This window comes from Jaculus jaculus, chromosome 14 (genome assembly GCF_020740685.1).
Source record: "Jaculus jaculus isolate mJacJac1 chromosome 14, mJacJac1.mat.Y.cur, whole genome shotgun sequence".
Classification (NCBI taxonomy): Eukaryota; Metazoa; Chordata; class Mammalia; order Rodentia; family Dipodidae; genus Jaculus; species Jaculus jaculus.
The window spans coordinates 53,712,177-53,740,154 of NC_059115.1; the positions used below are offsets into that span (position 1 = coordinate 53,712,177).

General features: G+C 43.1%; 1 protein-coding gene across 1 annotated transcript in view; it reads right to left on the reverse strand.

Moving 5' to 3' along the window:
- Positions 1–27,978, reverse strand: part of Sv2c (synaptic vesicle glycoprotein 2C) — a 213,623-nt gene that overhangs the window by 100,422 nt on the left and 85,223 nt on the right. Inside the window, exon 3 of the mRNA XM_004651529.3 lies at positions 15,321–15,501. Coding sequence (XP_004651586.1) covers positions 15,321–15,501 — 181 coding nt within the window. The remainder of the gene's footprint in view (positions 1–15,320; positions 15,502–27,978) is intronic.

Consider the following 27,978-nt stretch of genomic DNA (forward strand, 5'->3'; position numbering starts at 1 on the left):
TTTTCCCCCTCCTTCCTTCTCCTTTTCCCGTTCTTCCTCCTTGTGTGGTGCTTGGATGACACCCAGGGACTTGTGCATGGCAGACAAGCCCTGTACCAGTCAGCTACATTCCCATCCCCACGGTGCATTTTGTAGTGAGAATTGCTATTGAAAGAATTTCAAGTCCTTCACTTTAAGCACCTAATCTGTCTCTCTAGGCTGTGAATGCAGTGAGTGGACCTAAACTCCCTAGAGATGTGACTACATACCATCAAATTCAGCACATGAGGATTAACAGCAGCACACACACAGAGGTAGCCACCAGGTCCCAGTCCATCAATGAAACCCGCAAACAAGAAACAGATGGATGTGGTGGGTGCTGGAAACTAGATGGCCCCATGCCACACTGTAGTGAACTCTCTCAGTTCTTGCCTGGCTCCTTGAGGAGCTCATGCCATGGAGAGCTAGTTCAATTTTGAAACTCAACAATATTGGGATAGATTTTAAATGGCTTTATTATACCACACAAATTTAGTAGGAAGTAAAACGTTACTGTCACAAATCATTTAATGTTATCTCTTCTTCCATTTCTCAGTAACAGACTCTCAGGTCCTTCCCCTTTGTGTCACCTTCCAATGAACAAAATGACTTCCAGTTTTTATGGGCTTTTCACAGCCTAGTTAATGTTTCATCAGGGTTCTAGACAATCCACCTGTAATTGCTATAACCCGTACTTCGTGAAAGCCCAGCCACATGCCAAGATCTGCAGGTGCCTCTGAACTGACATAAATGCACTCCAGCATAGCTAAAGGTTTAAGACCATAGAACTGCCTCCTTGTTTTCAACAAATCAGTGTTACAGAAGTGAATATCAAATATTTGGGACTTGTAAGCAATGCAGAGGGGTGTTGATCCATTGCCTCTTTTTCTAATGTGGTTCTTTTAAGTGGATAACCCCTTTTCAATATGTTTTTATATCAGACTGCAAAGAACTCATACCACATGATAAATGAGTGAAGAATTAGATAGGGATTTTGCTTAAATACTTTGCAAAATTCTTTTTTTAATTTTTTATTTATCTATTTGAGAGAGACAGACACAGAGAGAAAGGCAGAGAGAGGGAGAGAGAGAGAGAGGGAGAGAGAGAGAGAGAGAGAGAGAGAGAGAGAGAGAGAGAGAGAGAGAGAGAGAGAGAGAATAGGCATGCCAGGGCCTCCAGCCACTGCAAATGAACTCCAGATGCGTGCGCCCCCTTGCGCATCTGGCTAATGTGGGTCCTGGGGAATCGAGCCTTGAACTGCGGTCCTTAGGCTTCACAGGCAAGTGATTAACCATTAAGCCATCTCTAGCCTGCAAAATTCTTTATATCAAGTGATCTATATAGCAACCCAAACACTCAGGTTTTTTTTTTTTTTTTTTTTTGTGGTAGGGTCTCACTCTAGCCCAGGCTGACCTGGAATTCACTGTGGAGTTTAGGGTGGTCTCAAACTCACTGCGATCCTCCTACCTCTGCCTCCCCAGTGCCACCACATCCAGCAACACTTACTTAAAATCAAAATGTGGGCTAGCCATCTACTTGGGAGAAAATATTACACATCTTAGCATGGTTCCTTGTCATCAATAAGACTATCCAGACAAGAAAGCAGGCAGACGCTCTCATGTCTTGAAATATAATTTGGCTCCTTCAGTAACTTTTTTTTTGTGGTTTTAGCATTCAAACCTGGAGTACTTTAGTACTTACTAAATATGCTGTCTACCCTTGAGTTACATTCCTAGATCCTACAAAGTACTTTCCTTATATTCGATGGCAGGACCCTTTCAGGAATTACCTTGTCTGTTATTGGTTATCATTATATATTTAACCAAAGATGACTAAACCTGTATCACTTTGAGTTTGGTGTGGTAGTGCACATCTTTTAATGCCAGCACTCAGGAGGCTGAGACAAGATGATTGTGAATTGAATACTAGCTTACATAGCAAGACCCTATGACCAAAAAAAAAAAAAAAAAAAAAATCATACATAGAAAAAAGCTATGAAGCCAGGCTCAATGTCTACTGACTATTAACAATTTGGAATGGATAATTCTTTTGGGAGACCTTTTCTATTCATGAATAGATAAATTAATTGCCAGAACAGAATACATAAAATATATATGCAGCTGGGCGTGGTGGTGCACACCTTTAATCCCAGCACTCGGGAGGCAGAGGTAGGAGGATCGCCATGAGTTCAAGGCCACCCTGAGACTACAGAGTTAATTCCAGGTCAGCCTGGACCAGAGTGAGACCCTACCTCGAAAAACCAAATATATATATATATATATATATATATATATATGCAATGGAGTTTATTCAGCCACAAAGAAATAAAATTACTATTTCCCCAAATGTATGGAACTAGAGATCATCCTGCTAAGCAAAATAAGCCCAACTCAGAGAGACAGATATCACGTGTTTTCTCTTATATGTGGAATACAAATTGAAAAAAAGTCACGTCGCATGAAAGCAGAAGGGGGACAAGTTGGAAGAAGAAAGATATTGCAGTCAGCTTCGAGTTGCTGTTAGGAAATACCCAAGAGCAGCTTGTGAGAGGAAATGATTTATTTTGGCTTACAGACTGGAGGGGAAGCTCCATGATGGCAGGGGAAAACGACGACATGAGCAGAGGGTGGACATCACCTCCTGGCCAACATTAGGTGGACAACAGCAGCAGGAAAGTGTGCCAAACACTGGCAAGGGGAAGCTGGCCGGAACAGCCATAAGCCTGCCACCAGCAATTATCACCTCCAGAAGGCTCCAATTCACAAGTTGCCACCAGCTGGGGACCTAGCATTCAGAACATGTAAGAGCATGGGGACACCTGAATCAATCACCACAGAAGGTGACTGGAGAGAAGAAAAGAGTATGGGAGGTTGAACTGAGTTATCCATACTGATATACATGTTTGAGAATCAATTAAAACCCATTATTTTTGTGCAGTTTCCTAAACTTGTCAGTCTAGTTTAGTTCATATCTAGGGTTTGACTACCTGTGCAAATGATTGCCATTTCTTTCACTGAATCTTAAGTTTCTTGATTTATGGACTTTGTCTCATATTTCTGTTTAGCTAACAAATCTTTGGCACATTTATTTAATAAAATGTAATTAACCAATAAACTTCTGTTGCCTAAAACAAACATATTGGAAAAACTATTATTTTGTATGCAAATAGAATGAAAGATCATGTGAGGGAATAATACTTATTATTTTTCGTTGATATTTATTGCATTCAATACAACTTCTAAGAATTCATGAAGTGATAAGAAATATTCCAGTTGAAGTTCTCACAGTCTTGTGTATGAGCTCTTCTCAAACAAAGGTGATTTAAAAAAAAAAAAAAAATCTCTTCTCAACCAAAACAAAAAAGCCGGGTGCAGTGGTTCATGTCTTAGTCCCAGTCCTTGGGAGGCAGAGGTAGGAGGATGGCTGTGATTTCAAGGCCAGCCTGGAGCTGCAGAGTGAATTCCAGGTTAACCTGGGCTAGAACAATAGAGTGAGACCCTACTTTGACTTCCCCCCTCAAAAAAACACATTATTCTGCTTCATAACTACAGATATGCAGATATAACTAAGGACGATCTTAGTTGTCACAACTCAACAGTGCTTTTGGCATTGAGGCCAAAGAGAATACTAAATAGCTTGTAAAAAAATAGGACAGGGCTGGAGAGATGGCTTAGCGGTTAAGCGCTTGCCTGTGAAGCCTAAGGACCCCGGTTCGAGGCTCAGTTCTCCAGGTCCCACGTTAGCCAGATGCACGAGGGGGCGCATGCGTCTGGAGTTCGTTTGCAGAGGCTGGAAGCCCTGGCGCGCCCATTCTCTCTCTCTCCCTCTATCTGTATTTCTCTCTGTGTCTGTCGCTTTCAAATAAATAAATAAATAAAAATTAAAAAAAAAAATAGGACAGCTCGGGCTGGAAAGATGGCTTAGCGGTTAAGCGCTTGCCCGTGAAGCCTAAGGACCCCGGTTCGAGGCTCGGTTCCCCAGGTCCCACGTTAGCCAGATGCACAAGGGGGCATACGCGTCTGGAGTTCGTTTGCAGAGGCTGGAAGCCCTGGCGCGCCCATTCTCTCTCTCTCCCTCTATCTGTCTTTCTCTCTGTCTCTGTGGCTCTCAAATAAATAAATTTAAAAAAAAAATAGGACAGCTCTCTATGAAAAAAAATATCACCCACACCAAATTATTAATAGTACTAAGGTTGGGAAATAGTGTAATGAATGGAGGCTTAATGTAGAAAATATAATTGGTTTTATATTTCAAAAATCCATAATACAAGGCATAAAATAATTATCTTTTATATTATCTGAAGGGTAATACATTCTTAAATTCAATTAACAGGAAAAGCTTATTGTTTGATATACAATGATAATTAGCTACTGTTGAAATTTTTCTTGTTCCTTTCTCTTAATTTTTGATGAAATATTTTATACACACTAAGCACTCTGATTTGCTTAGTATTAGACATTAAGTCTATTTTATGGGCTGCCAAAAATTCTCGAATCTTAATTATTCCTGATAATAGGAGATACAGACAGAATAACTGTTGAAATCTATACTCTGTATAGGGAGAAGATTATCCAGACACAAAATAATTGAAGCTACATATATGAAATTGGATATTTATATTTGGTATTTCAGAGTTTGAGGTAATGAAAATTTTAATAAAATCATATGAATGTTAATAACATTAGTTTTATTTTTATATTAATTATAAAATGACAAAAATAAGAAATTCTATTTTAAAACACATTTCTGGAATAAGCTAGGATTCTCCCCAAAATCAATACACAGACTTCATGAGATATGAGGATGATTCAATAAGGGTATATCATATAGCATATTTACTTTGTTTGCTCAATAATCTTTTTTTTTTTTTTCAGTTTTTCAAGGTAGGGTCTCACTCTGGCCCAGGCTGACCTGGAATTCACTCTGTAGTCTCAGGGTGACCTCGAGCTCTCGGTGATCCTCCTACCTCTGCCTCCCGAGTGCTGGGATTAAAGGCGTGCGCCACCACGCCTGGCTTGTTTGCTCAATTATCTAAGGCAAAGCCATGGTTGGGATACTGTGTAAGGCAAAGATTACCCCAGCTTTCTAGATGGAATTCTATTCCTTTTCTTTTCTTTTTTTTTTAATTATTTATTTATTTATTTGAAAGCGACAGACACAGAGAGAAATATAGATAGAGGGAGAGAGAGAGAATGGGCGCGCCAGGGCTTCCAGCCTCTGCAAACGAACTCCAGACGCGTGCGCCCCCTTGTGCATCTGGCTAACGTGGGACCTGGGGAACCGAGCCTCGAACCGGGGTCCTTAGGCATCACAGGCAAGCGCTTAACCGCTACACCATCTCTCCAGCCCTATTCCTTTTCTTTTGTTGGGAAACATAAGACATAAATTGAATCAGATGGAAGGAAATGGAAGATGCCACATTTGACTGCACAAGACTTCTAGAAACTGGGAAGTCCGACGGTCTTAATGGCAGCATATTTTCCATCCACACCTCACATTACTCCAGTTCAGAAGGAATATTAATGCCAGTGCTTCATCATGTTGAGTTATATAGGCTGCTGTTAGGGTTTGGATCACTTTTCTCCAAAGTATCCAGCTCATGCCACTTCTGACATGTGATGGAATCTAGTAGAAGGCGCTATGGTCACTGAGGGTGTTTCCTTGAAGCACATATTTGAGTCCTAATCCCGCTTTCCCAGTTGCAAGGAGGTGCAAAGCTGGCTGTTTTGTTATGGTCATGAAAATCTGCCCAACACACTGGCTGTTCAGGCAAAGAGAAGTTCAGAATTCACAATGAAAAAGGGAAGTGATAGATAAAAAGAGTAACTATACTTGCAGGGGCTTCGGGCGTGACATAAACAGGGGAGAAATTAGGGAATGTCTGACGGCCTCTTGGCCTGAGGAGGGATTATACTAAGTAATTTGGTTCCACGTTAATTCTGCAACAAACATATGATGAAGAATAATTTCATTTTAGTTTATTTCAGAACATGATTTTTCAAACAATTTTATCCCTCTATCTCCCACTTCCCATGCTATTGGGAAGTGGGGCTTTATGCAAGAGCATAATTAGAGAGAAGTTGGATAATCACTGGAAAGCTATATGTCCTGTGCAGATAATAAACAGAGGGCAAAGTCTACCAGGAGCTCACTCTGGCAGCTTTTGTTAAGACAAGCATTATGAACTCATACAAAGAACAGTGAATGGTCTCATCTGTGCCAAGAATCATGATTACAAATAAGTTGCATGAAAAGTATCCTTTTAATCCTTACTGAGAGTCAACAAAAAGGAGGGAAGATGCTGTATTTCCAAGCAATTGCATAGCCATTCAGAACCGATTCATTACGTTTTAAATTGCACCCCGAAGGGTTGGAGACATGACTTAGAGATTAAGGTGCTTATCTGCAAAGCCAAAGGACCCAGGTTTGATTCTCCAGGACCCCCGTAAGCCAGATGCACAAAGTTGCGCACACGTCTGGAGTTCATTTGCAAGGGCTAAAGGCCCTTGTGAGCCTATTTTCTCTCCCTCCTTCCCTCTCCCTCAAATATATAAGAATAAAAATAATTTGCTCCCAGAAATAAGAAATCAAAGCAGAAGTTCAAAAGATAGACCAGCCAACCTCTTCTGTTTTATGAGGGTGATGGGATATCGCGGACCTCGGGGGGTTGTTCTGGGGCTGAGAGGAAAGACCGTGGGCCTAACCCTCCCCCAGTAGGCTGTGTTAGCTCCCAGTGTCAGAGTGCTGCAGCGACCACAGCACATGAGCTTGTCACAAGTCATCAGGACAGAAAAATTCGGAGAAGCACACTTACTGAGAATGCTCCCACCATCCAATCAAGGACGGGTCTCCTCAGCCAGTGGCAGTGCTAAAGGACGTACGACTTGGGCAGCTTCAGTTCTCCAGTCTCCAAAGCCACCATTAAAAAATAATAATCAAGCTGGGTGTGGTGGCGCACGCCTTTAATCCCAGCACTCGGGAGGCAGAAGTAGGAGGATTGCTGTGAGTTCGAGGCCACCCTGAAACTCCATAGAGAATTCCAGGTCAGCCTGGACCAGAGTGAGACCCTACCTCAAAAAACTTATCATCATCATCTTCCTGAATACTAGAAATTTTTATCTTCCCAGTTTTATGTAAACGATGGGCATAGCATTTGGTAGAAAGTTTGATTATTTAAAAACATTGATCTGTAAAGTATAATTTGGGCAAAAAAAACTGTGAGCTGCTAAAAAGAACCAAAATACAATGAGAGCACGACCACCCCCCGCATCACACTGTGGCACCCCTAGTTCTTGGGTACAGGTAGGTTGGTCCGCTAAACCTGTGTGTGTGTGTGTGTGTGTGTGTGTGTGTGTGTGTGTGTGTGTGTGAACCTGCAGAGGAGCCCAGTGCCACGGGGAGCAATGGTGTAGTCACAGAGCAGGGCTTGGGTGTTGCCTTGAAAAGAAGAGCCCATCTCGCTGCTGAGAGTGTTGGAAGGATGTATTCCCTTGACACCCAAAAGGTACTATGAATAAAGATGAAGAGGATCATGAAAACTGTAAGAAATTAGAAAACCCCCCAAAACATATCCAGCCTTTTGTTCCTTACATCTTATCTAGCCCTTCCCCTGATCCTCTACTTACTCTCCATCCATCATCCCTGCATACGCTCCTTCACCCAGCAAGATCTGTACCAGGAAACCACCAGTTGCTGGAGATCCAGGCAGGAACACAAGTTCCCTTGCTCAAGGGGCTCTCAGAGTGAATGATAAAGATTGTGCCGAGCTCATTTGGGAGAATTCGATATTATGAATATGAATTTTTTTTCCTTCTCCTCTGGCATCAATAATACTTTGCTCAAGCATAGAGTGGTAAGTTGTGCCAAAATCTTCACTTTTGGGCTGGAGAGATGGCTTAGCGGTTAAGCACTTGCCTGTGAAGCCTAAGGACACTGGTTCGAGGCTCGGTTCCCCAGATCCCACGTTAGCCAGATGCACAAGGGGGCGCACGCGTCTGGAGTTCGTTTGCAGAGGCTGGAAGCCCTGGTGCGCCCATTCCCTCTCTCTCCCTCTATCTGTCTTTCTCTCTGTCTGTCGCTCTCAAATAATAAAATAAATAAATAAATAAATAAATAAATAAATAAATAAAAATCTTCACTTTTTATGTCAGTCTTATAAAAGGCATCGTCTAAGGCAGTGCCTTCCATTAGAAATATAATATGAGCCACAGGCATAATTTAAGATTTTACAGAAGTGAGACTTAAAAAGGGGAAATATCAAGAGAAGTTAATCTTGATACATATTCACCTAACCCAATAAGTGCCAAGTATTATCATTTAACACATGCTAAACGTAAAAATAATTAATGAGGTGTTTTGCATTTGTTACGTATGCTAAATCTTCAAGATCTAGTGCTATATATTTTAAATTTGTATCTCCAGTCACATTCTAAGCATGTGGCCAGTAGTTACCATGTGGAATGACACACCTCTAAGAAAACACTGACTCACTGTTTACAACTGAGTTTGAGATTATTGTTTGAGTTAAAGATAATCTAGTCAACTGTTGCCTCATTTTGCTTGTTGGGAAAAGCCCTTCCCACTCTAATTTTATGACAACAGAGATCTTCCTGGACTGATATGTCAGGATGTCTAGGGGAAGTCATCATAGGAGACCAGAGACCTTTCTGGTAGAGTAAGAGACCCAGCGGAGCCTGGCTTGACCAATAATCATTGTGACCTTGAAGAGTTCTCTCTTCCTCAACCTCATCTGTATTTTTTTTCTCCTGGGGAATAAGGTTTAAATGAGCCAATTTGTATAGAGCGGAACCCAGCACCTCTACAGGGCCAGCACTATAGATGTGTTTGGTAAAACACATTTAAAGTCTTGAATTTTTTCAATGTATCTTCATTTTTTTTTCCCCCCAATGTAGCAAGTGAAACATTTCTTAGGAGGTAGGACATTTTTGAAAGGAAAACTGTATAGCTCTGAATCAGACTAAAAATCAGAAAACCCAGGAGCTAGTGAGCATTGGGAAATAATGGCCTATGTAGGCCTCAGTTTTCGAGTTAAATAGAAGCAGATTTGTGCATGCTTAATTTTGAAAAGCAGTCTTGAAGGTAAAATGGTATGCTGCATCTAAAGTGCTCTGAAAAACTCTGGCAGTGGGGCTGGCGATGGCTTAGCAGTTAAGCACTTGCATGTGAAGCCTAAGGACCCCGGTTCGAGGATAGATTCACCAGGACCCACATTAGCCAGATGCACAAGGGGGATGCACGCATCTGGAGTTCGTTCACAGTGGCTGGAGGCCCTGGCACGCCCATTCTTGCTCTCTTTAACTCTGCCTTTTTCTCTGCCTGTCTGTTCCTCTCAAATAAATTTAAAAAATGAACAAAAACTAGTTTAAATAAAAAAGAACTCTGCCAGTGGACATGATTTCTGCAAAGCCAAGGTGTTCTTACTGTAACCCACTGCAGCTGATGAGTAGATTTTGCAGACAGCCATGACATATGGTTGTTAGGTTCCACTCACACAGGCAGAAATGACTCCTCTTTCATTTCCAATACACAGACACAGTGAAATTTCATTTTCATTCCTGTTGCTATTAGATTTTTCTCCTGACCTTCATGCTTAGCTGTGCCAGGCCCTCAGTGAGCAGCTCCCAGCTTTGACATTGCCTGGCATCCAACGCATTTTCATTCCCATAATTAACAGTGACTGGAAACAAATAATTTAATTCTGGGACAAATGAAAATAAATCAGTGGTGCCAACTCCATCTCTCATCTTTCTAATTTTCTGTAACAAAAGAGAAGAGGGACATGCAGGTTCTTTGGTATGAGATTCATTTAGGAAAGTGAATGACAAATGAATAATTGGGGATGTCCTGCTCATTCCCACCGACATTTATGTCCCCAGCAGGAAAATCTTTGTGCAGAATAATTATTTAAAGCCTTAGGGAATGTTGTAGTTAGGCATATTTATATTTATCTATTTATTCTAAACTTATTTGTTTGAGAGAGAGAGAGAGAGAAAGAGGCAGATAAAGAGAGAGAGAGAGAAAACAAAAACGGGTGCACCAGGGCCATGAGCCACTGCAAACAAACTCCAGATACACCCACCACCTTGTGCATCTGGTTTATGTGGGTCCTGAGAATCAAACCTGGGTCCTTTGGCTTTGCTCCTTAGCTACTAAGCCATTTCTCCAGCCCATATTTATGTCTTTATGAAGATACACTCATGACTTGACTAAGTTATTTTCCTTGTTTTGTGACAAAATACACGACACAAAGAAATTTAATGAAGGAAGAGTTTATTTCCGCTTACAGTTGGAGGGGGCGGAGTCCGTGACGCTGGGGAAGGGCGGTGATGGGGACACGAGGCAGCAGTCCACGTCTGACCCACAGTCACGCAACAGGGACCTGGACGCTGGTGCTCAACTCGCTTTCGCGTTTGGAGTCAGTTTGGCACCCCGTCCCATGGGAAGTGCTGCCCACTCTTAGGGTGGTATTTCCCAACTCAACGGACTTAATCTAGGAAAATTATGATACATGTGCTCAGAGGCTTGTTTCCTTGGTGACTGCAAATCCTGTGAAGTTGACGATCCATATCAGCCATCATGCTTGGCAGGTCAAGAAAGTACAAAATCTGGGTGTGGTAGCATGTGCCTGTAATGCTAGCATTAAAGAGGCTGAGGCAGGAGGATCAGGTTTTGAGGCCTGTCTGAGTCTCTTACTGAAATTTTATGTCAAAAAGTCCTTCTCCTCCCTCCCCCCCCCCCCCCCCCGCCCCAAAGGCAAGCACACTTAAGAATAACGAAGTCATAAACCTGGGCAGACCTCAGCCTTCTCACAGCCCCTTGCATATGCAAAACCAAGAACAGGATATTGACCTCACAACAACATCAGGAGGAAGACACCCAAGCTTTGGACTCAGGATGTCCAGTTTATTTACTCATGGAATTGTAAGTTAAAAGTTCTGGCCGCAACTTAATACCTGGTGTAGTCCTCCTTGACTCTATATCTGCAAAAGGCAGGGCTTGGACTGGTGACCCACAACCTCTCTCTGTGTTCGGAAATTCCCAGGGAATAGACTTGGCGGAGGGGGCCGGGGCTGGGGGAGTGGGCAGGTACTCTGCCAAGGCGCCGCTCCTGTGCTGATGCTGGGCAGGTCTCCTCCCGTGCAGCATTCCAGAACTGCAGGATGGAGCCCATGACTCCCTGACGCACTACGAGACAGACCTGAGCTAAAATGTCACCAGTTACCTGACCTCCAAAAGTCCCCGTGCTGACTGATGAACCAGAAGGACAGGATGGCCCTGGGGACCGTGTCTGGTTAAGCCTTCCCAAACCTGACTTTTCAGAGCTGTCATCCCTTTGGAAGAAGGCTGAGAGAAATCTTAGCAGCATTAATTTTTGGTAATATTGTGGTGTCCTTCCTCACAGGGTCCTGGTCTCTCTCTTATTCAAGGGCTTCTGGGTCTGTAAGTGGCTCCAGCCTGGGAACTGGACCTGGGAGCCATTACTGTCTATCTTGTGGGTCAAGTTAGGGTTTTATTTGCTCAGTATGGGATTTTTTGCATATACGGATCAAGCAATAATTTTCTAGCATCCTGTTTCACTTCCTGGAGAATCATAGTTCATAGGTCAATGTCGCTGGTGTGCAGTGCCAAGCAGTTGTGACTGCTGCCTGCTCCTGCTGTCAGTACCCACGACCACCTTTGCTTGGACAATTAAGCAGAAGTTTTGCTCTTGTTTACAGATCTAAGGTTGAATTCCACTGAGCACATACTGACAATGTTTTGAAATGGTATTGTCTTTGATGGAATGTATGCAGTCTTTTTTTGCCATTATTCTACAATTACACAATAACTGTTGACTTAGCATCTATGTTATTAGGTATTACAATATTCTAGAGATGATTGGAAGTGTATGAGAGGAATGTGTAGATCATATGCAAAGACTACACTATTTCTATAAGAAACTTGAGCATCCGTGGATATTGAATCCTACATTTGGGAAAATCCTGGAACCAATGCCTCCCCGGATACTGACGGCCAGCTGTAGAGAGAAACGACAGTCTAAGCTCTTTGGAATTGACATGCATGGGGAGACAGGGTGAGGGAGGGAGGGAGAAAGAGAGAGACAGACATACAAGCCTTCTGGGATACAGGGTAAGTGCTACTTTCGAAATGGAAAGAAGGACAAGTTCTGGTCACTGCACAATCCATCTTCTGTAGGGAGGTCTGAGTACCAGAGGCCTGCATGGAAAAAATCCCAATTTCCTTAGCATGTAATTTCCCTCGATTTGTAAGATGAATCGGAGGTGGAGAGGTGGCTTAGTAGTTAAGGCACTTGCCTCCAAAGCCTATGAACCCAGTTTCAATTCCCCAGGACTCATATAAAGCCAGATGCACAAGGTGGCGTGTGTGTCTGGAGTGCATTTGCAGTGGTTAGAGGCCCTGGCGTGCCCATTCTCTCTCTACCTGCCTTTCTCTCCATCCCTCTCAAACAAACAAACAAATGAAATGTTTCAAACAATGAATAAGCTATGGATGGAAAGAGCTTCTGAGTTACGTAGATATAGCATGATTTTTTTTTTAAGATAGGGTCTCACTTTATAGCCAAGGCTGTCCTGGAACCCCTTTGGAGCCCCAGGCTGGCCTTGAATTCCCAACAATCCTTTTATTAAATATTTTTCTTGTTTATTATTATTAACAACATATTTTGTATGGATAGATCACGTGTTGGTACAGAATGGGTCAGGAGTGAGGGAAAAGAGGGTACCAACAATCTTTTGCCTCAGACTCTTAAGTACTGGGATTACAGGCATAAACCACCACACCTGGCTAATATAATCTTTTATTGAAGGTCTCTAGTATGAGAGTGTTATTTTCCAGTTTTAGTTCTTTTTTTTTTTTTCTGTTTTATTGAGGTAGGGTTTCCCTCTAGCCCAGGCTGACTTGAAATTCACTAGGAAGTCTCAGGGTGGCCTCAAACTCATGCTGATCCTCCTATCTCTGTTTCTTGAATGCTGGGACTAAAGGTGTGGACTGCCATGCCCAGCTCCAGTTTCAGTTTTAATACAAAATAATTAAATAAAAAGGAATCAAACACAATAAGACATTCACTACTTAGGTACTAATGTCATAAGTAATTGGACTGAAGGGTGGAAATATATATGCCTTTGCCTTTAAAAATAAGAAAGAGGGCTAGCGAGATGGCTTAGCAGTTAAGGCTCTTGCCTGTGAAGGCTAAGGACCCATGTTCAACTCTCCAGATCCCATGTGAGCCAGACACAAAAAGGTGCAAGGTTGCATATGCTGACTAGGTGGCCCAAGCATCTTTAGTTTGATTTCAGTGGCTGAGGCCCTGGCTTGCCAATTCTCTCTTTCACACTCTCTAATAGAATAAAATAAACAAAACAAGAAAGGCTCTTAAGTTGAAACTGGCTTCTCATTCACGATGTCATCGTTTTATCCTTCTTCTGTGAGCCTCCCAAGGCCGCTGTAAACTCATGTTAGATACTGACTGTTGGAAGGTGGCTCTTGGGAGAGCAATCTGGCTGCTTTGCTTTATTTATTTATTTATTTATTTATTTATTTATTTATTTATTTATTTGAGAGCGACAGACACAGAGAGAAGGACAGATAGAGGGAGAGAGAGAGAATGGGCGCACCAGGGCTTCCAGCCTCTGCAAACGAACTCCAGGCGCGTGCGCCCCCTTGTGCATCTGGCTAACGTGGGACCTGGGGAACCGAGCCTCGAACCGGGGTCCTTAGGCTTCACAGGCAAGCGCTTAACCGCTAAGCCATCTCTCCAGCCCTGCTTTCTTTTTTTAAATTTAGTACCACACCGTGAGTATACTGGGCTTAGGACTTGGCTCTAGCCTTGAAAAGTCCAGCTTGGTGTCCAGAAATAGATTTTTAAATGTTTACTTTTAGTTGTTTTGCTGAATTAGAGGAAAGACCCATGGGTGAAAGAGACTCCCTAGGGAAGTGGGGGCAGGGTCTGCAGATCAACTCTCGAGCTGTCCAGAAGCACTCTGGGTCATGGGGGGCAGCACCCCGCCCAGCTGCTGTCGATAGAATCGTCCACGAACGCACACAAGGAAGAGCGTCCCTATGGTGGCCACTTCCAGGTGTTGACTTGATCGGATTAAAGGGAAACGACACAGCTGGTACACAATGACTCTGTCTCTGAATGCTTTCCTGGAGGAGCAGACTGGCACGTGAGTCTATGAATTAAGTGGGAAGATGCACCTTCAATGTGGGCAGGCACAGTTCAGTCGCCTGGGGCCCCACCCTTCAGCGTCATTACTGCATGTGCTCTGGCGTTTGCAATCTGGACTCTCACCAGTGTCCCTGGCTCCCCAGGTTCTCAGCCCTCTGGCCTCGGGTTTAGGGTTACACTACTGGTTTCCTGGGCTCTGAGGGTTTTCAGCTTAGGCTGAACACCTGAGTTCTACATACATGATAAAATGTAGTGGGAGGGCTGGAGAGATGGCTTAGCGGTTAAGATGCTTGTCTGAGAAGCCTAAGAACTCATGTTCGAACCTCCAGGTCCCACGTAGCCTGACGCACAGTGATGCAGAGGCCCAGACACCCATTCTCTCTCTCTCTCTGCCCCTTTCTCAAAAATAAATAATTTTAAAAAAATGTAATGGGACTTTTCGGTCTCTAAAATCTCATACGCCCATTCCCCTATTAAATCCCTTTTCCTTCTCTCCGCCCACCCCCGCTTCCTCCAACCCTCTCTTACTTCCTTCTTTGCTTTCTTCTTTTAAGAAAACAGTCACGTCATTGGCTGTCCTATGTCACTGTTCTTGGCAAATACCACAGTTCCTGTTAATTCAACGGAAGCCAGCAACTTACAGAAAGAACATATTATGCCTCCCAAAGCAGGCTGCTATCTTAGTTAAATACACACAGGTAATATAGATCAATAAGCCACAGTTATTTGAGACACTCTGATCCTGGATTGATGAGCCATCCCTAAATGGTGTAGACCATTCATTAGTTCATAGTAGGTACAACTCATTCTCACTTAAATTTAATATTAGAAAGAAATACATACGTGCAAATGTGACTAACAAAGGAAACAAAATTCCATTAAAATGATACCATCTTCCTAAAAGTAATACATAAACCCATCAGCACAAAAACATAGGTTTCTTTCAAGATTCAAAGATTAATAATTACCGTGGCCTCTCAAATAGAGAAGATGTGTTAAATATAATTTCTTGGTCATGAGTTCTTACAGATCGAAGGGCGCGCACACTTCTGAATAAATGTATTACTATAGAATGGGAAGGAGAAAGCCTTACCCGAATCCCGAAAGCAAGCGACAGAAGAGAAAGAATCCATAGCCTTGGACGAATGAAGAGAGGAAGGCAAAGCATCCGTTGACAGACATGCAGATCAGAAGAGACTGCTTCCTTCCCACTTTGTCTGCCAGTCCTCCCCAGAAGAACGCCCCCACCATCATCCCGAGGTACACTATGCTGCCTGCAACACACAGAAAACAAACACACACGTCAGAAGTTGGGAACAAATGACACATGTGACAGCAAGTGAACCAGAAACAAAATACACTCCAGCATTTTGCATGGGGAGAATACTCTTTAAAAAAGAAATCCATTCCTTCGGTATATAACAGTCAGCTTTTGAGCTGGCTCAGGCAGGCTACCAGCTACCTTTGACAGCCATGGCCGAGCGCTGATGGGAGTTACTTCCTTTACCATCTCATGTAGTGGGAAGTGAGCTGGCCCCATCCTATTCCTTCCCAGCCTTACTGGGGATGGGTGAACAGTGGGCAGGTGTGAACCATTTTCTCACAGAGTAATTCTCAAGCTTGACTCAAGGTTGTCACCTTGGGTCCAAATGTCCACTATCGTGCCATGACAGCAAGGTGGACCTCCCTACTGCTTCAAACCTCTGCCTGACGCAGACAGCCTGCACCAAAGCCTCAAGACTCCTCATTTAGATGCCATATTTCTGTTTTTTCTCTAATTCCTGTTGAAGGCCAGTGGATCTTCCTTAGGAATTAGGGAAGGCAGACTTAGCAATTACAAGAGTTCATCTTAAAATAGTCAAGCTCTGCTCACCGAAAACAAAACAAAAACTCTTGGACAAGGAGCCTGAGGAGAAGGCAAATTGCTCTATGTTGGGAATAGTTAAACTTACCATTGTTGGCTTTGAGTCTTAAGGGAAACAAATGGAAAACTAGGAATGAGACTGAGGTCCCTCCTGCTGTCACTGTGAGTGGACACGTGGATTTCCCAATTCACTTTCTTCTAAAAAGAAGCATTGCTCCCCCCACCCCCACCCCCAGGTCCTGCACAAAACCTTTTTCAAGACAAAACAGTCTCCATTGTGGGCAATGTTAGTTCACAAGGAATTCCAAGACAATGTAAAATGTCTAAGAGAGGGCTGGAGAGATGGCTTAGCGGTTAAGCGCTTGCCTGTGAAGCCTAAGGACCCCGGTTCGAGGCTCGGTTCCCCAGGTCCCACGTTAGCCAGATGCACAAGGGGGCGCACGCGTCTGGAGTTCGTTTGCAGAGGCTGGAGGCCCTGGCGCGCCCATTCTCTCTCTCTCCCTCTATCTGTCTTTCTCTCTGTGTCTGTCGCTCTCAAATAAATTAAAAAAAAAATGTCTAAGAGAAATAACAACGAGGGAAAGATTGTTATAATTGAATGAGGCACTAACAAAGCTGCTGTTCTGTCTTTCATCCAGTTCTGCTTTGCTCTTTCCTTGACAAGCTCCATCCTCTTTTCTTTTCTTTTTTTAATTTTTTGCTTATTTTTATTTATTTGAGAGTGACAGGACAGAGAGAGAAAGAGGCAGATAGAAAGAGAACGGGCACACCAGGGCCCCAGCGACTACAAACGAACTCCATATGCATGCACCTTCTTGTGTATCTGGCTTATGTGGGTACTGGGGAATCGAGCCTCGAACCAAGGTCCTCAGGCTTCACAGGCAAGAACTTAACTGCTAAGCCATCTCTCCAGCCCACATCCTCTTTTCTTTCCTGTTCTTTTCTTTGCCTTGATTTTCTTTTTCCTCCCTCCCTTCCTTCCCTTCCTCCTTCCTTCCTTCCTTGTCCCCTGTCCATCCCATTCTTTCCTCACAACAAGGCTGCAAGATGAGAAAACCGAGGCTCATAGAGATTAAACAACATGATCAAATGATAGAAAGGGGCACAGTGGGGGGGGGATGATGTTTATCTCACTAAAGCCTGGAATGCATCAACCCCCATGGCTCTGGCCCCTCTACTGAGACTCCTTGGATGTCTCCTTGACTGAGGAACTGAAGGGTTAAAACCTGGTGCTATAGGGCAATATTTTATGCTACAAAACAGCTGTTCTTATTCCCAGGATAATCCCATTTTATTTTTAATACCATCACTGTTCTTTTGGCCAAACACACGTTGGAAATACTGATTTTGTACAAACCAAGAACCAGGCGATATAAAACACTCTCTAGCTATGTTTCTGATTGACCTCAACCTTGTTTTATTTAAAGAAATTGAATCTTGAGTTCAGACAAATGTATTTAATCCAGGTTCTTTTCACTACCTGAACTCTAACCGCCTATGACCCCCCCCCCTTCGCCACCCCCCCAACACCCTGGTCCTGAAGGCATTTGCGTTTCAAGTCTCCTAAGTGAACAGAATTTATAATCTGGACAGAGAAGTTTATTCAAAGTAAGCCAGAGGAAATCATGCAGGCCCGAACTTTCCATGGCCTTCTGGGTTCTGTGACCAGGACAGATCAATGCTAAAGTATATTATCTCAATCCCTGGTTCTCTTATATGGTTAAATTATGCTTGATCAGGCTGTTTTATGAAACATATAATTTACTGAGGGACACAAACAGGTATGTTGTAAGTGAGTCCGAGTCCAGTGAGATGTCAGTGGGGAACAGTGTGAGAAGTGGCTATTAATTCTGATATAGTCTCTGGGATGGTTTCACTAAGGGAACACCTGAAAGCAAATAAAAGAAAAATTTCAAGATGGTATCAAAGCCCATCATGCTTGACAAGTGTATTATAAAAAACATGCAGGGCTGGAGAGATGGCTTAGCGGTTAAGCACTTGCCTGTGAAGCCTAAGGACCCCGGTTCGAGGCTCGATTACCCAGGTCCCACGTTAGCCAGATACACAAGGGGGCGCATGCATCTGGAGTTCGTTTGCAGTGGCTGGAGGCCCTGGCGCGCCCATTCTCTCTCTTCCTCTCTCTCCCTCTTTCTCTCTCTGTCTGTTGCTCTCAAATAAATAAATAAAAATAAAAATAAAACATGCAATGTCAAGCTGTGTCATATGTTTCACTTGTACTCTAGTTAAAAATGTTTATGATCTAAAGGTAAAATATTTTGTGACTTAGCCGGGCGTGGTGGCGCACGCCTTTAATCCCAGCACTCGGGAGGCAGAGGTAGGAGGATCGCCAAGAGTTCAAGGCCATCCTGAGACTACATAGTGAATTCCAGGTCAGCCTGAGCCAGAGTGAGACCCTACCTCAAAAAAAAAAAAAAAAAATTTGTGACTTGGGCTTCATTAGTACAGGTAATTAGACTATGCCTTTGAGGTAGCTATTCAAAGGATTAAACCGCCCTAACAGCTTCTCCATTAGAATGTTCATTTGTTGATCATGTGATCTAAGTAAGGCCAAGCTTTGAGTATTCACAAAGCATGAGGTGAGTAAAATTGTATTCATTCTGGGATTGTCAGGATACAAACTGTAATTCCTGCCTCATTTGTGTTCAACTTGACGTTTTATCTTCATAGTGTGGTAACGGTGGAGGAAGAGTATAGACACACCACAGCCTTGTCTGCGATCCACGCCTGACGATGATGCTGTTGGTAAGAGCTGGGAAGTGCCTCCAGCCAGAGCCCATCCCTTTACACATGGGAAACCTGCAGGAGGTGAGAATCCAAATTTGAAGTCAGGACTTTTAGATTCTTATTCCTCACAGTATGGAGAACCTTGATAGAAATGCTGACTCTAGTCACTCTGCATTTGAACCTGATCACCAAGGAAACTGTGGGCTCACTTAAATCTGAATGTCCTTTTAGGTTGATGCACTTTCCACTTAACCTTAGGAATACATTTCCTACTTAGAGTTTGTATTGATCTAATATGTGTTTGAGGGAAGATGTCATGGTTTGAATGCAAAATGACTCCCAGAGACTCGTGTGTTTGAATACTTAATTTGTAGCTGGTGGGACTATTTTGGGAAGGTTGTGGAATCTTTAGGAGCCTTGCGATATGACACTGGCTTCTTGCTTCTGCCATACTTTCTCCACCATGATGGACTTCTTGAAACTGTAAGTCAAAAAATAAATCCTTTCTTCCTACTCATCCTCCTCTTCCTCTTTTTCCCATACCTCCTCCTTCATTTTTAAATCCTTTCCTTCTTCAAGTTATTTCTGGTTGGGTATTTGGTTCCAGTAAAAAGAAAGTAACTGACACGGGAAGACAATGTAGGTTTCAGGATATACTAATCTGAAGAGAGGGAACAGGCAGTGCCTCTCTGAGTGAGCTGAAGATCTGAAAGGGGGCAGCAGTAGTGTTGACCTTAGAATGGATTCACCTCCCTGAGACGTCTTCCCCTGTCCTGACAGTCATCCAGTCCAATTATAGGACAGCAATGTGAAGAGAGGCTGGGCTTCAATGAACATATTTGGTTTGGTGAGGCTCTCAGGAAGTTTAACTTGACCTAAGAAATAAACTCTTCCTACCTTCCCATTGCTCTGGTGATGGTCATTCTTGGCAAGCCCAGCCTCTTAGCCTTCAGAGGATGACCAAAGGGCCTTGAGCATGACTTTCTTATTAAGGCATTTTCTAACATGGAGGTCAGTTCTGTTTGTTTTAATCATGCTCTCATTTCCCCCTGATAAATATCACATTTCCATTTCTGTCTCTCTGCTAAGCGGTTCTTGATTCCTTCTGACAATCCCTAAAGGGTCACATCTTTTCCCCTAACATCATTTTGAGCCACATTTAAATAAAATGTGACAATTTTAGAAAATGGTCTACAGCGTTTTTCCTCATAGCAATGGTGACAATTGGTTTTAACAAGTTGTTTATAGCACTTTGGTTATCCATAGCTAGTGAATGATTCTAGAATTCAATGCATTGTTTAAAAATTAATTTTCAATGACAAGCACATTTCATGAAGCAATAATCATAACCATTGCCTGCTATATATGGATTTTTATTAGACTAAAACCAAGGTTTTAATTCAAAGGGAACTAAAGTTGAAGTTATTTGTGAATCACAATGACATTTATGGAGATGGTTGAAAAGAATAATATAGTATGTTGTATTCCACAGATTTAAGTTAACTTTTATTGCCCAAATTATAGTGAATATTTTCTAAATATTATTCCTTTCATGAGATGAAAGTGTGTTTACTTTGTCCCAAGGTATGGATTTCTCCCACAAACCTGAGTGTGCCTGTGACAGAATCCCACTAATGAGGATTCATTCTTTCCTGACCAAACCATATCCCAGCCAAGCTCTTCTCACTTCCCTTCTCAGGTAGGCCCTGACTTTTGGCTACCTGTAATTGTTCCTGCATTGTTCTATTTAGTAAGTCTCCTGTGACGTCAGAAGCCCTCACCCTAGGCAAGTGATCTTCTTTGATATCTATTCAGATTTCCACATTTCACCATTTATCTCTCAGCCAACGTATGAACACCCTGCTGCCATCAGCGAGAATCCTATTAGACTGATCCAGCCAGAATCCGTCTTTCCCTCATGATGATTTCTCTTTGTAATTCTTCACCTGTTTTCTGGTATCCTGGGGACTTTGGTCCTTAGCTTTAAATTCTCACCTCTCCTTGTTGTATTGGGTGTTGAGTCCAACTTCCCTACTGCAAAACCTCCACTCCAGCGATCTGTCCCACTAACTGTGAAGGTCCTAAGCGAAGTCTGATTTGTTGTTCTTTAACAATATCATAAATAGGGGCCTGGGCTTAGTGGTTACAGCATTTGCCTGTGAAGCCTGAGGACCGGGGTTCGATTTCCCAGGACCCACATAAGCCAAATGCACAAGGGGCACATGTGTCTTGAGTTTGTATGCAGTGGCTAGAGGCCCTGGTGCACCCATTCTCTCTCTCTGTCTCTTTCTCTCTCATAAATAGATAAATAAAATATATAAAACCAATATCATAAATATTTTTTATACTACTTAGCCAGAGTTTATTTAACCAACCCAATGGATTAACCAGCTTCACTCACCTCCAACAAATACGGCACGAATTATCACCAAAAGCCTTGCTGCCCGCCTCCCTCCGCCCGCTTCCACCAGCAACAGCTGTGCTTACTGGCAACTGATTGTATGTGCACCAGCTCGGCCTGATACTATTCATGCATTCATGAGCGTAGTGAAAGGAGGGTGAAGGGAAGTTATCACTATGAAAATGATCTCAGGACTTGGGAAAGATAACTTTCAATCGAAAAGTGCTGCCGTTAAGTAAATGTAAGCAACCTAACTGCATGAGATTGGGAAAGGTGTCTGCGCTTAGGTTGAGGCCCACGTGTCTTTTTTATTATTTTGGTGTCAACATGTGTGTCATACAGTGTGTATACATGTGTGTGTGAGTGTGTATTATGTTCATATGTGTGTAGATGAGTTTTCATGTGTGTGTGTATATGCATGTGGAAGTCAGTGGTTCCTGCCAGGTGTTTTCCTTAATTTTCCTCTCCACTTTATTTTTTGTTGTATTTTTCCATCTTCTTTTTTTATCTGGGGTAGGGTTTCACTCTAGCCCAGGCTGACCTGGAATTCACTATGTAGTCTCAGGGTGGCCTCGAACTCGGGGCAATCCTCCTACCTCTGTCCATCTTCTTTTGGGAGACAGAGTTTCACACTGAACCGAGAGCTCGCTGTTTTCGCTATCCTAGTGAGCAAGCCCCAGGGAGTCCTCTGTCTCTGTTCCCCACCGTCACCCCCACAGCACTGGGATTACAGGTGCACATTGCCGCGCTCAGATTTTATTGAGGATTCAAGCTCAGGTCTTCATGCTTCTACAGCAAGCCCTTTACTTATCAAGACTTGTCTCCAGACCAAGGCTCCTGTGTCTCTATGGTCTCGCTATATATTAAATAATTATGAAACTAACATTCAAGGCTGCCTATAGCTGGAGTGATACAAGAAAGACAGTGGTGAACTCCAGTTTGAAGAGTGTGCTACTCAAAGAAAAGTTTTCTGCACCCAAGATGGTCAAATAAATGTATGTGACTGCTCATTTCAAATTCTGTGCTTGATTTAAAAATACTCTGGGGGCTTAAGAGATGGCTTAGTGGTTAAGGCGTTTGCCTGCAAAGCCAAAGGATCCTGGTTCAATTCTCCAGGACCCACGTAAGCCAAATTCACAAGGGGGTGCATACATCTGTAGTTCCTTTGCAGTGGCTGGTGGCCCTGGCATGCCCATGCTCTCTCTTTCTCCCTCCCTCTTTCTCTTGCTCAAATAAATAAATAAATATATATATATTTGAAAAAATAATCTGGAATTTCAACTTCAACACTTACTCTATTAGATTCACTAAAAGTGCTGGCAAATACCAAACACGACGGTACACACATGTAATCTCAGCATAGGGAGATAGAGACAGTAGGATCACAGGTTTCCGGCCAGTCTGGGATTACATAGCAACACACTGTCTTAAAAAATAAAATAAGGGCTGGAGAGATGGCTTAGCGGTTAAGCGCTTGCCTGTGAAGCCTAAGGACCCCGGTTCGAGGCTCGGTTCCCCAGGTCCCACGTTAGCCAGATGCACAAGGGGGCGCACGCGTCTGGAGTTCGTTTGCAGAGGCTGGAAGCCCTGGTGCGCCCATTCTCTCTCTCTCCTTCTGTCTTCCTCTCTGTGTCTGTCGCTCTCAAATAAATAAAATAAAAAATTTTAAAAAAATAAAATAAAGGACTTAGAAATTGAACCCACTATTAAGGCAATGGAGGTTGAAGGGAGGGAAAAAGGGAAATATCTTAAAAAAAATTTTTTTTGTTTATTTATTTGAGGGTGGCAGAGAAATAGGAAGAGAGAGAGAGAATGGGTGCACCAGTGCCTCCAACCACTGCAAACAAACTCCAGACGCATGCACCCCTTGTGCATCTGGCTAATGTGGGCCCTGGAGAAACAAGCCTTGAACCAGGGTCCTTAGGCTTCACAGGCAAGCACTTAACTACTAAGCCATCTCTCAAGCCCAGAAACCTCTTTTTAAATGCATTTTCAAATCAAATGTAACATTTTTCATCTTCATCATTTGCCACTGCACACATTGCACGAGGCAGCAATGAGTTAAGGACCCAGGTCTTGAAGCAGATGGCCTAGATCTGAGTCCTTGTCCTCCCATTCCTGACCCTGGGGTCCCGAGTAAGTTACTTAATTTCCTTGTGCCCCAGTTTCCTCCTCAGTACAACGGGGCTAATAATAGTACCTAGCTCTCCCTTCCGAGGATACAGCACTCCCTTAACTCACTGAAGCACAGCAACTCCAAAAGCAGCAATTACTGTATTTCTGCTGGTGTGAGGAAGACAGAGCGAGAAAACAAGAAGGGCTAGGTAAGAGAGAGCAGGAAGAAGGGTGGATTGAGAAATGGCAGCATATGGTTTCCTTCAGCTCAAGCTCTGAAAAGAAGATGCTTGAAACAGTTCTGGAAGTATAATCTGCCTTTTCATCCCAAACACACATGCATAAACACACACATATGCATGCACACACATAAACACATATGCACATGGAGACTATGAATACATCATTATTAGGCTCCTTTAAAAGTATTCCCTAACTTTTATTACTTATTTATTCAAGTCCTGGGGATGGAATTCAGGGTCCTTGGACACCATGTATCTGTCAATATTCTTGGTTTTCAATTACGACTTTCAGCAGCCGCTGGTAATGGCCACGATGTGTTCATAAGCTTCTGTGGACTTTCACAAAAATCAAACAGAACTGAAGGAAGTAATAACACTAACGACATATCGACAAAAGGGACGGGAAAAAACTCTTTCTGATTTGCATTGGAGAATCTTTACAACTAAAGTCAGCTCACGTCAGCTTGAGAGAACTGTAAATATCAGACGCAGTCTGCAACACACTTCTGATTCTCATTTGGAAGGTCTGACATTTGAAGGTACAGGCAGCAGCTCACTGCTTACACAGGCAGGCAAGGCCACGTCAAGCAACAGTGCTGTTTTACCTAAGTCCACCTGGGCACAGAGCAGCAGATGAAGGTCACAGACACTTTCACTGAATCCAAGGAACAGGAAGAATGGATAAGAATCCCAAGAATGGCATGTCTGTCATGGTGGAAACCAACGGCCCTCTGATTGGACTGGAGGCCCGCTCCATGGGAGGGAGTACATCCCTGATACTGAAAACTTAAAACAGGGGTAGTCATGAGCCCTAGGGGCGTAACATCTGCTGCTGTCTGGATAAGCGTTTACACTATGCTCACCAAACTGCCCAGTAAGCACTTCTCTTAATGTCCATACCCTTATATTAATGCTACCCTCCTTCTCTTTTCAGGTGGCAGTGACCTTGGGATGACTCAGAAAGTATCATGGTGCTAGAAAGAAGTGACCGAAGTGCTCAGTACTGCAATATCTCTATCACACCTTTCAAAGCTCAGGGTCCATTGCGGAAGAGGTGGCAGAAAGAATGTAAGAGCCAAAGGAAGGGTAGGACTCCTTACAACTTGCTCCTCCAGACACAAAATGGCCTGGATATCCATGACCTCACAGTGTCTGACACTACCTACACAAGACCATCATAAGAGGAGGAAAAGATCATGACATCAAAATAAAAGAGAGCCTGATTGATATGGGGAGGGGATATGATGGAGAATGGAGTTTCAAAGGGAAAGTGAGGGGAGGGAGGGTATTACCATGGGATATTTTTTATAATCATGGAAGTTGTTAATAAAATTTTGAAAAAAACACAAGAATCCCAAGAATGAAGCCTAGTCTGTTTTCTAACGTCTTTGCTCGAGTGGCTATGGAAAACTATGCCCACTGGACAGGGCTATAGGGAGTGAAATCCTTTTTGCATGCATGGCTACGCAGTGCTCCTCTCCCTGCAATGTGAAATTGCAACTCACTTGGTATTTGAGGCAATTAAAAAAGAACAACTGGGGCTGGAGAGATGGCTTAGCGGTTAAGCGCTTGCCTGTGAAGCCTAAGGACCCCGGTTCGAGGCTCGGTTCCCCAGGTCCCACGTTAGCCAGATGGACAAGGGGGTGCACGTGTCTGGAGTTCATTTTCAGAGGCTGGAAGCCCTGGCGCGCCCGTTCTCTCTCTCTCCCTCTCTCTGTCTTTCTCTCTGTGTCTATCGCTCTCAAATAAATAAATAAAAATTAAAAAAAAAAAAAGAACAACTGGTTTCAGCAATCAATAACAGTGAAGCAGGGCTTTGGAGATAAATGGCTCAGTCATTAATGGTGCTTGTTTGCAAAGCCTGTCAACCTGGGTGCAGTTCCCAACTACCCATGGAAAGCCAGATTGGCATTGACTGGCAGCATCCCCGCCCACACACACATGATAATTAAATATATATATATATTCATTAATAAAGACAAGTAAAGCAAGTCACTTTGTGTGTATGATGGTGATCACACCAGTCCCACGCCAATGGGACTCCAAACTGTGACATGAGGGAGCTAAGTGGTAGCCGGCTGAGCCTCTGTTTGCTGTGCCTAATGACTAACTCAAGTAACTCCACAGCCCTTGTTAGCCCATGCAGTGAACCAGAAGTCTTGCTGTAGGTATGAGGGGCAAAAAGGGAGAGAAGTTTACAAATGAGGGTCAGAACATGGCTTTTCTTCTCCAGCAGTTCACTGTGAAGTGCTGGGTAGCTTTACAGGTGGCTGTGTAATCACCAGAGTTGGTCAGATGACGCTTATACACCCAGCACTCTAGAGACAGAGGCAGGAGATCACAACTCCAAGACTGGTCTGGGCTGTGTAGCAAGATTTTGTCCTAAAAACAAACACACAACCTAGGGAGCTGTAAACAAAACAAAATCTACAGATGTCAGGATACAGCTCAGATGACAGGACTTTTCAACCCTTCCCGTGCAAGTTTAATGTGAGGCTGAGGCTTTGAACCTTTCTTTTCCTGGGAGATTAAAAACATGCAAAAAGTAATTACCACAGGATGAAACGCATGCTATAATTAAAGTGAGTACATTGTGCTTAAGGGGATAAAAAGGAGAGTGACTTAATTAGTTCTAGGGAATTCTAGAAAGCTCCACATGGAAGGTGATGGTTGTGCAGGGTTTTGGTCCACACATGAGATGTCTCCCAGCAAGAAATTGTCCCAGAAAAGTTCCAAGGGCGGGAAGAAGACCAATGTGTCCACAGCTTGGATGTCAGAGCGCAGCACCCATAGGGAGATTCCAGCGTGTACAGGGCTCATAGAATGTAGAATTTTTGGTTGAGGGGACAGCCAGTGACAAGAAAGGAGGCTGGAAGAAACATTGGCGGCAACTCAAGGCAATGGGCTTTATCCTTTGGGCAACATGGAGATAGATCCGACATCAATGTACCCAAAGAGAACATTTCTGCAACTGTATAGGGGGTTAAAAAAACAAAAAAAGGAAACAGGAAGAGGGAGAGATGTATAAAGTGGATGAGAGAGGAGAGGAAGATCCTTGGGATAAAGGCAAGCAACTGAGCAATAAAATACAAAATAAATAATAAAGCAATAAAAAATAATGTGTCTGGATTACAACATTCAAGACAACACATGAGGACCAAGAAAACAGATCAGCCTCACTAGGAAATACTTCATGGAGGAGGTGGGGCATCTTGTTTACAGTTACTGGGAGTGTAGGCTGGTGTGAGCATCATGGGACAGAGTATGGAGTTTCCTGAGGAAATTAAAAACAGAACTTCCATGTGACCCAGGAAGCCCTCTTCTAGGTCCTCAGGAAATAAAATCACCACCATGTAAACATGTCTGGACCCATGTATCCGTTGCACCATTATTCATGCTAGTCAAGGAATGGAAACAACAACAAAAATTGTCCATTGACCAATGACAGATAGACTGGTACATATGTGAAAATTACACATACACACTCATGATACAGGACACACTATTATTCAGCCTTAACGTGGCTGCCACAAAACGAATGAGCCTGGGTGGCGTTATGCAAAATGATATCAGCCAGAATCAGAGGGAAAAATATTCCAGAAATCACATATGTGGACATGTAGAATGTCAGAAGAAGTCAGGCTTGGTATTGTAGCTCAGTTTTACAACATTTCCCCAGCAAACACAGGATCCTGAGCTCCATCCTCAGCAGAGAGAGAAAGGAGAGAGAGAGAGAGAGAATGATAGTGGAGCCATAGGGGGAGATCAGGTGTATGAAGAAATATAATTGGGCTGCATGAGTAAAAAGAGGAATTCTTAAATGTCTAACAAAAACTTTAATCATTTACAAAGACAACAGGGAGCCATTTATGGGTTCCTGAATCAGGACTAATGCAATCAAAGTTCCAATGTTAGAAGACCAAGGCGCTTCAAGACTGGACCATACACTTTCAATAAAGGGCCAGAGTGTCAGTGTGTTGGCACTTTGTGAGCCATACAGACCTTATGGCAACTACTCACCATGGCTATTACAGAATAAAGCCAGTCTTAAACAACATGTAAACAAATGGGCATGAATGTGTTCTAATAAAACTTTATTTATAAAAACAGTGGGCTAGTGGACTTCTGGTCAAGATGGAGGCCACCTAACTGCGACATACCTCCCTGGGAAAGAAAGATAGATGCAGATCCTAAGGAGAGAACCACCCCATCATACCTCAAAAGGGCCCCAGCCGAAACTAAGAATAATTGGGGAAACAAGCTGTTTTCTTGGTGAACCCAGTACTAGCACAAGGGTGAAGGAGATCGACACAGAGAACAATCAACTCCTACCAAATCAGATATCCAGAAACCCATCACTGAAGCAGACCTAAAGTGAACCCAA